Raw genomic sequence first — 13,098 nt, 5'->3', positions numbered from 1 at the left:
CATGGACACTATGTTGGGTTCCATAACCCACTGAGCCACAACGGGAACTCCTCATTTAATTTTTTATGTTATTATTATTTTTAATCATGCCCATTTTACAGATGAGAAAAAAGGAGGTACAAAGCAGAAGAAGCTGGGCATGTGGTCAAAGCAGAAAGAGCAGGTGAAAGGAAATGAAAACACCATGTCAAGATCCTAAAATTCCTAGAGGAAGCAGATTTCCACCATTCCTGAGCCTGACCTGGTCCTGTGTTTGTTCTTGGCCTCACCTGAGCCCTGAGCATCCTTCCCCTGGAGGTCCTTTAGATTGGCGTAGCCTGTTCCCTTGGCACTGGTGGCTCCTGTTGGGACACCTCTCCCCACCCCCCAAGTCAGGTTCAGCACAGTTACCATCAAAGGGATGCCTCTGCTCCCCGTCGGTTTCGTCCTCGGCGAGGATCACCTCTTCTGAAGAGGAAGAGCACAGAGTTAAGCTCCAGAGTTGGAGGACTCTCCTGGGGATGGGTTCCCCCGGACCAGAAAGGAGAAGGGTCTTCCCGGCCATTCCACCCTCCCCTTGCTGATGTGACAGCTCAAGTGGCCAGAAACGTGCTGCTCACTGACTCACTCATTTGCTTCTGACACCTAGTCCTAAAGCCAACATCATCCTACTTCTTGCAAAATGAAAACCAGTCTCTCATCATAGCCTATAAAACCTTGCCTGATTTGGCCCCCATCACCTCCCTGTCCTCCTTTCCTCCTGCTCTCCCCCTCACTCTGCTCCAGGCACACTGGCTTCCTTACTATGAATCAGCTCTGCTCCTACCTCAGGGCCTTTGCACCTGCTGTTTTCTCTGCCTGGAAAGTCCATCCCCTAGACAACCCCATGGCTTCCTTCTTCGTTTCCTTCAGGACATTGCTCAGAGGTCACGGCCTCAGAGAAGCCTTCTCTGATCTCCCTGCCTTCTCTGACTCTTCTCTGCTTCCTATCCTGCTTTATTTGTCCTCCAGCATTTGGTTACACCCCACATTATAGGCATGTGCTTATTTTCTGGCTCTTCCCCTAGACTATCAGAGCCCTGCAGGCAGAGATTTGGTCTGCTTTGTTCTCTGCCACATCCTCAGTGCCTAAAACAGTGCCTTGCATACAGCAGGGGCCCCATAAGTGTCTGAATGGCTGAGCAAATAAATGTATGCTTACTGTATGTCAAGCAGTGCTCTTTCTAAGTGACCTAGCTTGGATTGCCTTAGAGACTCCTCCAACTGCCTTAGGTGGTAGGTGCTATCATTATCTCTGTTTATTAGGCAGGGAAACTGAGGAGGTGGCAGTTTGGTTTTAGAGCACTTAAGCGTTCTGTTTGTCACCTCCTGGCTTCATCCCTCCAGATTCTTGTTGCCCAAAATTAGGATTTCCAGTTCAGATTCTCTTTCTCCTCTCATCACGACCCTCCCCTCACCCATCTCCACCCTGCATGCAAGACTCTCCGTGTCCTGAGCCCCAGGATGAAAGGGCCTCACCTGCTTTTGAGATCCACTCCATGTACCCATTGAGCTCTCGTTCAATCTGTTGCTGCCGCCTCAGCTTCAGAAAAGCCCGTCGGTTCTCTACCCGTTCCCTTTCTTTGGCAAACTCCCTGAAGAGGCACAGAAGAGCCAGGTCTGGCTGTTTTAGAAATTTTAGGGAGCCTGTGCATGCGTGCACGTGTGTGTATATGTGTGTGTGGGGGGGGGAGAGTTCAGAATCCCTAAAGGGCAGTGCATTTTAACAAGAGGAATCAGGTCTTTTCTGGGAGGATCATAAATCATAGGAGTGGGTATTTCTGCCAGTTTCCCACATTTCCCAAAAACTGAACCCAGTTAAAAAACAAACAAACAAACAAACAAACAAACAAAAACAGTTGCTGTGGCTCTGGCGTAGGCTGGCAGCTACAGCTCCGATTCAACCCCTAGCCTGGGAACTGCCATATGCCGTGGGTGCGGCCCTAGAGAAAAGGCAAAAAACAAAACAAAAACAAACAAAAACAAACAAACATAAACTGTGCCACGCCAACCACTGCTAGCTGCAAACCTTATTCTCATTCTCTGTACTCCTTGCTAAAGAGTATTTTCATCCCTCTTTTAACTTGGCCAATGAGACATGAGCTGAAGATTTCTGCAGCAGCCTCACTTCTGTGATATAGGTCCCACCCCTTCCAGTTTCCCTTCTTCCTCTTCCCGTTTGGAACGGGAAATGACTATCTTGTGAGTGTGAAGCAGCCATCTTGAGACCATAAAGCATCCATGAGATTGAAAGTCTCTAAGAAGGATGTCAGAAGGGAAAACTAGAAGGAACTGGGGTCCATGATGGCACCATGGAGCCACCAAACCAGCCCCCAGACTTCTTGTGGTGAGAAAAATGAAACTCATTTATAATTAAGCCAGAAGAATAGTCTTGGGGGTAGGAGAAAATATGTTGTGAACATGCATGCACGATGTATGCTACAATTTTATATTTGGAAAAGAGAGGAGGGGGGGAACCCAACCTATATTTTAAAATGTAAATTACAGAAATTAAAGCTCTATAGAATTTTCTTGTGTTTTGGTTTGTGGGTCTGAAAATTTTGAGAAAACCTTCTGAATAAGAGGTCTAAATCAGAAAGAAACTTCCCTCTTCCTGGGTGGAGGTAGCTTAGAGCCAGGGGCACAGCTTAGTAAGTGAAGGCTGGGCTGGATTTCAGGCCCCATGAGTCCCTTCACTGGGTGCCCCCAGCAGTGCAAAACCTAGGCACCTGTACATGGCTTGCTAATAACTGTTTGGCTAACCCAAAGCAAGACAAGAGGCCTGTTCTCTACCTGGAGAATGAAAACAAAGCTTTGATGGCTTCTTGGGAAGAAGATGGTGAAGGGGAATGGGATGGGGGGAGTAGCAGAGACTTACCCAGACAGCACACCCAGCACGAGGTTCAGCATAAAAAAGGAGCCAATGATGATGAGGGGGATGAAGTACAACCAGTTCCAAGTGTTCCCTGAGGCATCGTTGCTCTATGGGGGTGAGGAAGGAAAGCAGGTGAGCACTGAGTGGTACTCAGGTATGATCTGACAGGTTGGGGGAGAAGGAACTCTGGTTCTCCTGGGGCTTTGTCCTCAAATGTCCTTGGACTGTGGAGTCCTGGAGCTCTGGCAGCCCAGAAAGGGAATTAGAGTACAGGATCAATCAGTAGGGAAAACTCCCAAGGTACCATTAGAAGGACAAAGCCTCTTCTTGCTCACATAGTCCTTAGAGAACCAGAAACCAGCATGAAACTCAGGAGGACTCCCCAGACCAAACTCCATGAGAACAAGGAGAAAAAGCCCATTGAAATGTAGGAATTAATCCCCAGTTCCCTCCCCTTTCCCCCAAACAGTCACATTCTCCCTTTAGAGGAGGTGTGTGATGGCCAAGTCTGGTGGACAGGTTAAATCACCAAGCCAGATAGCAGGGCTTGACCCTTTTCCTCAAGTATCTCCTTCCTCTACTGCTTGCAGCCTCAATGTCAACCACAGAAAAATTCCCAGAAATGCCCAGATCAATTTTCAAGAGGGGGAGAAGTTCACACATAGAACATTCTTCTCTGGGAGAACAGAACACTGTGCCAAGAAGGAAGTAAGAGGAAGGGAAGAAAATCAAGAATAGAGAAAGAAAGAAATATACAACCCCCAGCATTTACAGAGTTCTTATTTGTGCCAGGCACTCTTCTAAGCATATTATCTATGTTGGCTTATTTACTCACTTAATCCTTATGATGTCCCTATGTTACTGTCATGCATTGAGGAAACTGAGGCCCAGATAGACAAAATTGCCAGCCTGTGGTCACAGAGTTAGACAGTGGTGGACATCGGATCTGAACCAGGTGGTCAGGCCTCAGAGCCTCTGGACTTAATCTCAGTGCTGAAAAGAGGGGAGCCTTCTGGTGGTTCATCAGCTCTGTGGCATCTGCAGAATGTGGGACTTCCAAATGTGGCTTTAAAAGCTCACCTTTAAAAGCACATTCAGTGCCACTGCTGCCCGGCAGAAGGGCTCAAATGAGAAAGACTGACACTACCAGTTGCTGGTGCATCTGTGGAGGAACTGGAACCATCTCATGCTGCCCATGGGAAGGCAACATGGTGTACGAATTTCTGGTGGCTGCTGTAACAAAGAACCACCAACTGAGTGGCTTAAAACAAAGTTATGGGCTTACAGTTTGGGAGGCTAGGAATCCAAGAGTGGGTTATCAGCAAGGCTGGTTCTTTCTGGAGGCTCTGAGGGAGAATCTGTCTTATGCCTCTACCAAGGTATCTGGGGATTTTCTGACAATCTTTGGTGGTTCCTTGGCTTGTATATGCATCACTCTGATCTTTGTGTTTGACAATATGTGACACTCTCCCTGTGTACAAGTCTGTCTTTGTGTTCAAATTTCCCTTCTCTATAAGGACACCGGTCACATTGGATCAAGGCCCACCACAACGCCCTCATCTTAACTAATTACTCCTTCGACAACCCCATCTCCAAATAAGACCACATTCTGAGGTACTAGGGGTTAGGGCTTCAACATGTGAATTTTGGAAGGGACACGGTTCAATCCATTATACATGGTACAACCACTCTGAAAAAAGGGCTGAGAATTTCTACCAAAGGTAATCATGCACTTTCACTAAACCTGAAAATTCCACTCCTTGGGGGGTTATCCAATAGAAATATGAACCTCTGTGTGCCAAAGGCAAATACAGAATGTTCATAGCAGTGATATTCATAATAGCCCCAAGCTGGAAACAGTCCAAATTCTTGTCAACAGGAGACAGAATAAATAAATGGAATATTGTGCAATGAATAACTGCCATTCACCACATAAAGCCTTACAGAGTTGACGTCAAGCAAAAGAAGCCAGCCAGAAAAGAGCACATATGTAAGATTTGATTCATGCAAAATACAAAAACAGGCAAGTGGGTCAATGATGCTTGGGGTCCAGATAGGGCATCCTTTGGGGAGGGTCATGACTGAGGAAGGAGCATGAGAAAGGGGGGGGGTCTCCTGGGGCTGAGAAGGTTCTATCTTCTGATCTGGGTGCTGGTTACACATGTGTGTACAGTTGTGAAAATTCATCAAAGTCCTCACTTATGATCTATGCAGTGTTCTGTATGTTTGTTTTACTTGATCCAAAAGAAAAGCTTTCTAAAACAATATTTAAAAGTCAACTTTACCTTAAAAAGCAAGAAGTTTTGATCCGTGCTACAACATGGATGAAACTTGAGGACATTTTGCTAAGTGAAATAAGCCAGACATAAAAGGATAAAAACGATATGACTCCATTTATATGTATCCCCAGAGTTGTCAAATTCACAGAGATAGAAAGTAGAATGGTGGGCAGGGGATGGGGGAGGGGGTTGGGGGGGTTGGTGTTTAATGAGGACAGAGTTTCAGTTTTGCAAGATGAAAAAGGTTTGGAGATGGATGGTGATGATGGCTGCATATCAGCATGACTATACTTAATGCTAATGAACTGGACATCTAAAAATGGTGTAGATGGCAAATTTTAGGTTATGTTTATTTTACCATGGTAATTAAAAAAGCCCAAAAAAGAAACCAAAAAAGCCAGCTGTCGTCGTGGACACAAACAGGTTCTGGAGACAATGAACATGCTCACATTCTTGATCTAATGAGAGTGCCAATGCTTTGGTTCTGGAAGGAAGAAAGGGGTCAGCAGAACAGGGCTGGACAGAAGGCAGGACTGGCTTTGCGCTTCCCCATTTGCTGCAGTGCAGCTGGGGCCTTTCGTTCCCATTTCCTGGGACTAAATATAGCCCAGGGAGAGAAAGCCTGCACTGGCCAACAAGAGAAAAAATCTGGGCTGTCTCAGGAAGCAGGTTTGGGGTGGAGACAGAGCTGTGGGGGGAGAGGGCAGGGCAGAACTTGGATAAATTGCTGAGGTCCTTCAGCGCCAAGGCAGCCCCTCCACCTCCAGATCTCCCCAGTTCCCCGACATGCTTAGAACCACCCTGGTTGGCCCTGTGATGCTGCCCAGCATAACGCATGCTCACAGTGCCAGGTTCTCATCCTGCTTCAGCCCATTTGATCCTCTCACAAAATCCTTGCCATCTTCTTGGGTGAGGAAACTGAGGCACATGGAAGCAAAGGCTCATGTCCAAGGTCCCTGTTGTAGGCTGCCATGGGTTTCCCCCAAAGATGGGTCGAAATCTTGGGAGCTCCCATTGTGGCTCAGCAGTAATGAACCTGACTAGTATCCATGAGGACGCAGGTTCAATCTCTGGCCTTGCTTGGTGGCTTAAGGATCCAGCACTGCTGTGAGCAGTGGTGCAGGTCGCAGACGTGGCTCAGATCTGGCGTCACTGCGGCTGTGATGCAGGCCGGCAGCTGCAGCTCTGATTCACCACCTAGTCTGGGAATTTCCATATGTTGCAGGTGTGGCCCTAAAAGAGAAAAAAAAAAAAAAAAAAAAAAAAAAAAAAAAGAAAGAAAGAAAGAAAGAAAAAAAAGAAATCTTAACCCCCAGTACCTGTCAACGTGACTCTACTTGGAAACGGGGTCTTTGCAGCTGCTATTGAGTTAAGGTAAAGTCATGATAATGGTCCCTAATCCAATATGACTGGTGTCCTTTTAAGAAGAGCAAAACACCAGGTGAAGACAGGGACACCCAGAAGGAGGACAGCCATGGGATGAAGGGGGCAGAAATTGGCAGGATGCAGCTGCAAGCCAAGGAACGCCAAGGGTCAGCAGTCACCACCAGAAGTGAGGAAGAGGCAAGAAAGAATTCTATCCTGAGTCTCAGAGGAGGCGTGGCTCTGCCCCTTGATTTTTTTTTTTTTTAATTTTTATTTACTTTTTTTTTTTTTTTTGTCTTTTTTTTTTTGCTATTTCTTTGGGCCACTCCCGCGGCATATGGAGGTTCCCAGGCTAGGGGTTGAATCAGAGCTGTAGCCACTGGCCTACGCCAGAGCCACAGCAACATGGGATCCGAGCCGCGTCTGCAACCTACACCACAGCTGACGGCAACGCCGGATCGTTAACCCACTGAGCAAGAGCAGGGACCGAACCCGCAACCTCATGGTTCGTAGTCGGATTCGTTAACCACTGCGCCACTACGGGAACTCCTCTGCCCCTTGATTTTGGATTTCTGGCCTCCAGAACTGTGAGAGAATACATTTGTTGTTTTAAGCCATCTAGTAGTGGAACTTTGTGATGGGAGCCACAGACAAACACAGTCACGGAGTTACTAAATGGCAGGCGTGCCACCTCCCAACTCCGTCACTTCCAGGCCCTCCTCTCTTTCATCTCCCACCCTTCCACCCCACTGGCCGAGCACTGCAGCCACATGGCTTCCTTGCAGCTCCTCAAATACACCAAGCAGAGTCCCACCTCAGGGCCTTTGCACCTACTGTTCCCTCTGCCTGGAATGCTCTTCCCCCAGTTTCCTACATGACTCCCCCTCCCTTCTTTCAGATCTCTGCTCAAATGCCACTTCCTCAGGGAAGCCTTCCCTGATGGACATTTACTGTTGCACCTTTCATTTCTAATTTCATTTCCTGCTCTGTTTTTCCCTCAGTGTGTTTCTTCGTCTATACTTATTTCTCCTACCCACTGTCCATCTCCCCAGTTATGTCAGTTTCTCAAGGAGGGGAGCAGGGATGATTGTGCTTTTTACCCTCTGTTATATTCCCTCGCACAATGCCTGCTGTGCAGGCAGTGCTCAGTAAATGTTTGTTGAATGACTGAATGAGAGATGGCTCTCTGAACAGCCCACATCCTCCATGCCAAGCTGTGCTCCATTCTCCCTCCTTTCTTCTTCCTCCCTTGTCTGCTTTTCCCTCCCTGGGGACTGGGGTTCTGCTGCCTGAATTTTAGAGACGCTTGTTCTCTTTCTGAGCTAGTCCAAATGGTTCAATTCCATGCTCTGGATCCAACAACTCACAGAGAAGTTGGTGGAGGGCTGGGTGCAGGTTTTGATTAGTAGGTAGGCTTTCCCTGGGATTTGCTCAGGAGCAAAATGGGAAATACATTCCCAAGCACAAAGACTGGAGTTGTAATGGCTGTTCTGGTAGCACAGAATGTGGGGGGCACAAACCTCCCTTCCTAGGTCTGACCTCTTTGGCAGTTCAGGTTAAGGGCGGCTGTGTGCATGAGTCTGGGTGTGGGGAGGAGGGAGGGGAAGGGAAACCTGTTTGCTTATCAGAATCATTAATGATACCAGGAAGAATATGCTCTCAATACCACCTTGTCTTTTTTCCAAAGGCTTTTCAAAGAGTTCTGCAGCCTGCAATGCTATTCCTCATTAGTGCTGCCACTAAATATTTTCTGAGATATGGCAGGATGGCCCATCCCAGTCTCCCTGTGATTGACCAAGGGCCGTATGATGAGTGTTGGCCAATGAGGAGTGATCAGAAATACCTGTGTCACTTTTGGACCAGAGCATTGCACTGCCAGTGTGGGACCCTCCGGGGTTCTCTTTCCTTTGGGGATACCAACTGGTAATGTTCTAGGTGCTGGTTGCTCCATTAGCTAGGTCCCAAGGGACTCTGCTGAGTATAGTTCCCTTCTTCCCCACTGCCAACCTGCACTGGACATGTAGCATGATCAAGAAAAGACATTTGTTGTTAAAATCACAGAGACAATGGAGGATGTTTGTTACTGCAGCATAAACTAGGTTTCCTGACTGATACACTCTGATATTTCCCTGGTTCATTCCTTTACCTCCTTTAGGTTTCACTTAAATGTCACTCTCTCATTGACTCTTTTATGGATCTGATGAGGCAGGTGGGGAAAAGGAATGTTTCCTGTGTGTCCAATAGAGAAATTAAAGTTCAAGATTAGAGTGAGCTGCCTGTTCTCTAAGCCTCTGCCTGGAGCCCATTTCCCCCTAAATCTTGGCTGGTTGATTCCCTCTCATCACTCAGCCTTTCCTTCTAGAAAAGCCTTCCCAGCCCTTCCAGCCAAAAGGACTTGCCCTTCCCCAGAGCACAGCCAGACCTTTCATTCTCTTCCTAGCACTTTTTGCTTTCTGAATCATTCTGTTGATTTACACATTTATACCGAGGGTTGTCTTTGTTCCACAAAACATCAGCTCCCTGGTGCCCTGAACAGCACCTGGCACATAGTAGGTGCTCACTAAGTATTGGTTGCATGGTGAATACACATAATTCTGAAGTCCTTGTGGGTGGATTGTTTAAATAATAACAATGACAGGGAAGTGTATTTATTCCAACTCCCAGCAATCAGGCTGTTTCCTTGGGAACAGAGAGGCAGGTGTGACAACCACTGTCACTTTAGTAAACCCCATTTGAATTGACATAACACCCCTCAATTCCTACAATCTCCACACACAGCTGATGAGGAGACTGAGAGAGGTGACTTGCCAGGATCACTTGAGGGGGGTGGATGGCATTGCTGGGTACACCCATCATTCTGGCTTGCATCTGACTGCTTTTTCTCTACCTCACTACATTCACTGCACTTACATAGTATTTTATGTTTATAACAATTGGCCTGTGAGAGCCTTAAAGGAGAGGGGAAATACTGAGTCATCTCAGCACGGTTGGTACCTAGCGTGGTGCCTGGCGCTTAGCAAGCGCTCGATAAATACTCATCAAACAAATTAATGGCTGAGTCCCAGTAAAATCCTTAAGTGCCTTCTGCTTTATGGCTTATTTTCCTCTCATTTTTTTCAGCATGGTTCATTCAGAAAAAGTATAGAGGATGTTAAAAAAAAACAAAAAACCCTCAGCCAAGTAAACAACCAATTCCCCAACACATGGAATAAAAAGGGAGTGGATCTGACCATTGGAAGAGCCAAAACTCCACAGTGGCCATGAGGTACATCGTATGTCTGTCATAGTTTAAATGTTATTAAATCATGTAATGCCTGTTTTGTTTGTTTGTTTGTTATTATTATTTTTTTGTTTGGTTTTTTTTTTTTTTGGGCTGCTCCAAGACATATGGAGTTCCCAGGCCAGGGATCAGATTCCAGCCACAGTTATTACCTAAGCTGCAGCTGTGGTAGCGCCAGATCCTTTACCCACTGTGCCGGGCTGGGGATTGAACCTGCGTTCTGGCGCTGTAGAGACGCTGCCAATCCCCTTACGCCACAGCAGGAACTCCATGTTAATTTTTTTTTGAGTCTTCCTTTACCCCATTCACTCTCAAAACTGTCCTGGTTTGGGTGGTAAATTATATGCCTCTGAGGTCTCCTGTCAACTCCCCTGGCCTTGTCAGCTCCCTCATTCATCCTCACTCCCTTGCTTCCAGACACACAGGCCACCTGGCTGTTCCTTACAAAAGCCAAGGCCACTTCTGCCTCAGGGACTTTGTACTAGTTATCCCATCCACCTGGGTCTCTCTCTCCTGACATACTGTCATGGCTCCCCCTCACCTCTTTCAGATCTTAGTAGAAGAACTTCAACCTCTCACCTTGATGATCTGCAACCCCTCTACTGCTTTATTTTTCTCCTGAGTTTTCATCACTGTCTTAAACAGGATGCAGCAAACCACAGCCCATGTGCTAGACACCTATCTTTGTAAATTAGGTTTATTGGCACACAGCCATGCCAATTCATTACGTATTTTCGCTATGGCTGCTTTTGTGCTATGAAAGCAGATTGAATAGTTGTGATGGAGACTGCATGGCCCACAAAGACTAAAATATTTAAAATTCTATCTGATATATATATGTGTATATATATATATATATATATATATATATATATATATATAGGCTGCACCTCTGGCATGTGGAAGTTCCCAGGTCAGGGATCAAACCTGCACCACAGCAGCAACCCAAGCCACTGCAGGGATAATGTCAGATCCTTAACCCACTGAGTCACAAAGGAACTCCAAATTTCTTAATTATCCTGTTGATTGTCTACTTCCCCCACCAAAATGTCAACTCCCCACCAAATAGGGAGTTTTGTCTCTTCTGTCTGCTGCATAGCCTCAGTGCCTAGAAGACTGCCTGCCTGCATACAGTACACATTCAATGAATGTTTGCTGAATAAATGCAGGACCTGAAGTCCCTCAAGATCTGATGCTTTAATGTTGGTCAAAATGAACATCTCAAACTGTAAAAGGGCTTAGGTCAAAGATCAATTTCAACCATTAGTGACCAATTGCCAAGGGACTTGCACTTATAATCATCCATTAAGCAGTTTTGCTATTTTCCTAGCTGGCACTAACTGAGGGGGAGAAATAGAAAGTAAGTGAAACAGAGAAAAACACAGAGGTGGGGAGGAAGGGGGATAAAGAGACAAAGAAAGGTAAGGCGGAGAGAGAGAGAGAGACAGAAAAAGACAGAGAGACCAAGAACAAGAGAGACCAAGACAGAAGTTCCTGCCGTGGTGCAGTGGGTTAAAAATCCAACTGCAGCAGCTCAGGTTGCTGTGGAGGTGCGGGTTTGATCCCTGCAGGTTGCAGTGGGTTAAAGGATCTAGCATTGCTGCAGCTGTGGCTCAGGTTGCAGCCGGGGCTCGGATTCATTCCCTGACATGGGAACTTCCACATGCTGAGAATTTGGCCACTAGAGAGAGAGAGAGACCAAGACAGAGAGGGAAAAAGAAAGAATTGGAGAGTCAGAGAGGGAGAGAGAGGGGTATAATAATTAATGCCCAGTGCTGGGTTTGAACCCTTGACTAGAGGATCTTGGCAGGTCACTCCAGCCCTATGAGCCTCAGTATTCTCATCTGGAAGATGGAGCTACAAATATGTCCTTTCTTGAGGTTACTTTATGGATTAATTGGTGATATCAGGAAGATGTGGGTATGCAGGAGGCGCTCAGTGAATGGTCCAAACTTAAGATGGACCAATTGCCAATTTGTCTCTTTATCCCCCTTCCTCCCCACCTCTGTGTTTTTCTCTGTTTCACTTACTTTCTATTTCTCCCCCTCAGTTAGTGCCAGTTAGGAAAATAGCAAAACTGCTTAATGGATGATTATAAGTGCAAGTCCCTTGGCAATTGGTCATGGCTCAGTGGTTGATGAACCTGACTAGCATCCATGAGGATGAGGGTTCGATCCCTGGCATCGCTCAGTGGGTTAAGGATCCAGTGTTGCCATGAGCTGTGGTGTAGGCCTGTGGCAGACGTGGCTCGGATCCAGCATTGCTGGGGCTATGGTGTAGGCTCGTGGCTATAGCTCCGATTGGACTCCTAGCCTGGGAAACTCCATATGCCTGGGGAGCGGCCCTAAAAAAACAAAAAAAACCAAAAAAAAACCAGACAAAGTTAGCTCCAGACATCCTGGTCATGCCAAGACCCCAGCCTCTTCCCTTCCTCCAAGAGAGGGAAGACCTCATTACCATGTTGCACCCCTAGGCTGGGGAAGAGCCCATTGGGGGATGGCCTCTGTGTGGGGTGGAGGTGATTTCTGTTTCTTTCTTTTTCTTTTTCTTTATCTTTTCTTTCTTTCTTTCTTTCTTTTCTTTTTTTTTTTTTTTGAGTCACACAGGCACATATGGTGAGGGGGTCCCTGCGAAATAAGGCTACCTGTCACCGAAGCAACACACAGAGCCACCAGCTCTTGTCTCCAGCAAACAGCCCCCGTGCAGCCCTCCTGGTATTCCCCATCCCACCCCCGGGGAGCTCAGAGAGCTAGTCCTCCATCCTGTTTGCCGTGGGAGGTGGTACATGGCAGATGCTGAAGGAGCCAGTGTTGAGTCAGAGCTGGATTCCAATCTTAACTCGCTGTGTGTGGCTCTGGGACTCAGCCTCCCCACCTGTAAAATGGGGATATTTAAGGCTCTATCCGAAAGGGTTACCATCAAGGAGTCATGGGCTGGTGCTCAGAAAAACACCCAGAAGAGTCGGGCACAGGGGAAGTGACTGATAGCCCATCATGACCCCAGAAGGCCGCCTAGCTTGGGCCCCAGAAAGGTCTAGGGATGAGGCATGTTCAGTGGGTGCAGGAGCCACGTGGGTCCTTCAAAGGCTCCAGGACAAGGGTGGAGCTCAGCTATGTTGACTGAGGTTCATTTTGTAGCGGCTAGACATGACTTGGACCTCACTTTTGGCACAAAATTTCAATATACTTGCCTCTGCAGTCTTTGGGCTTGGCTAAGCACTCACCCCATGACAAAGTCCCAGTAGGGAAGGGGCCACCATGCCCAAGGAAGCCCCAGTGCCC

At 47.0% G+C, this 13,098-nt stretch overlaps 1 protein-coding gene across 1 annotated transcript in view; it reads right to left on the bottom strand.

Moving 5' to 3' along the window:
- Positions 1-13,098, bottom strand: part of CACNA1A (calcium voltage-gated channel subunit alpha1 A) — a 379,285-nt gene that overhangs the window by 119,234 nt on the left and 246,953 nt on the right. The window contains 3 exon segments of the mRNA XM_021083710.1: positions 391-447; positions 1,498-1,613; positions 2,897-3,000. Coding sequence (XP_020939369.1) covers positions 391-447; positions 1,498-1,613; positions 2,897-3,000 — 277 coding nt within the window.

Source organism: Sus scrofa, chromosome 2 (assembly GCF_000003025.6).
Source record: "Sus scrofa isolate TJ Tabasco breed Duroc chromosome 2, Sscrofa11.1, whole genome shotgun sequence".
In the NCBI taxonomy this organism is placed as follows: Eukaryota; Metazoa; Chordata; class Mammalia; order Artiodactyla; family Suidae; genus Sus; species Sus scrofa.
The sequence above is the reverse complement of the archived record's forward strand: the minus strand, read 5'-3'. Positions and strand labels throughout refer to the sequence as shown.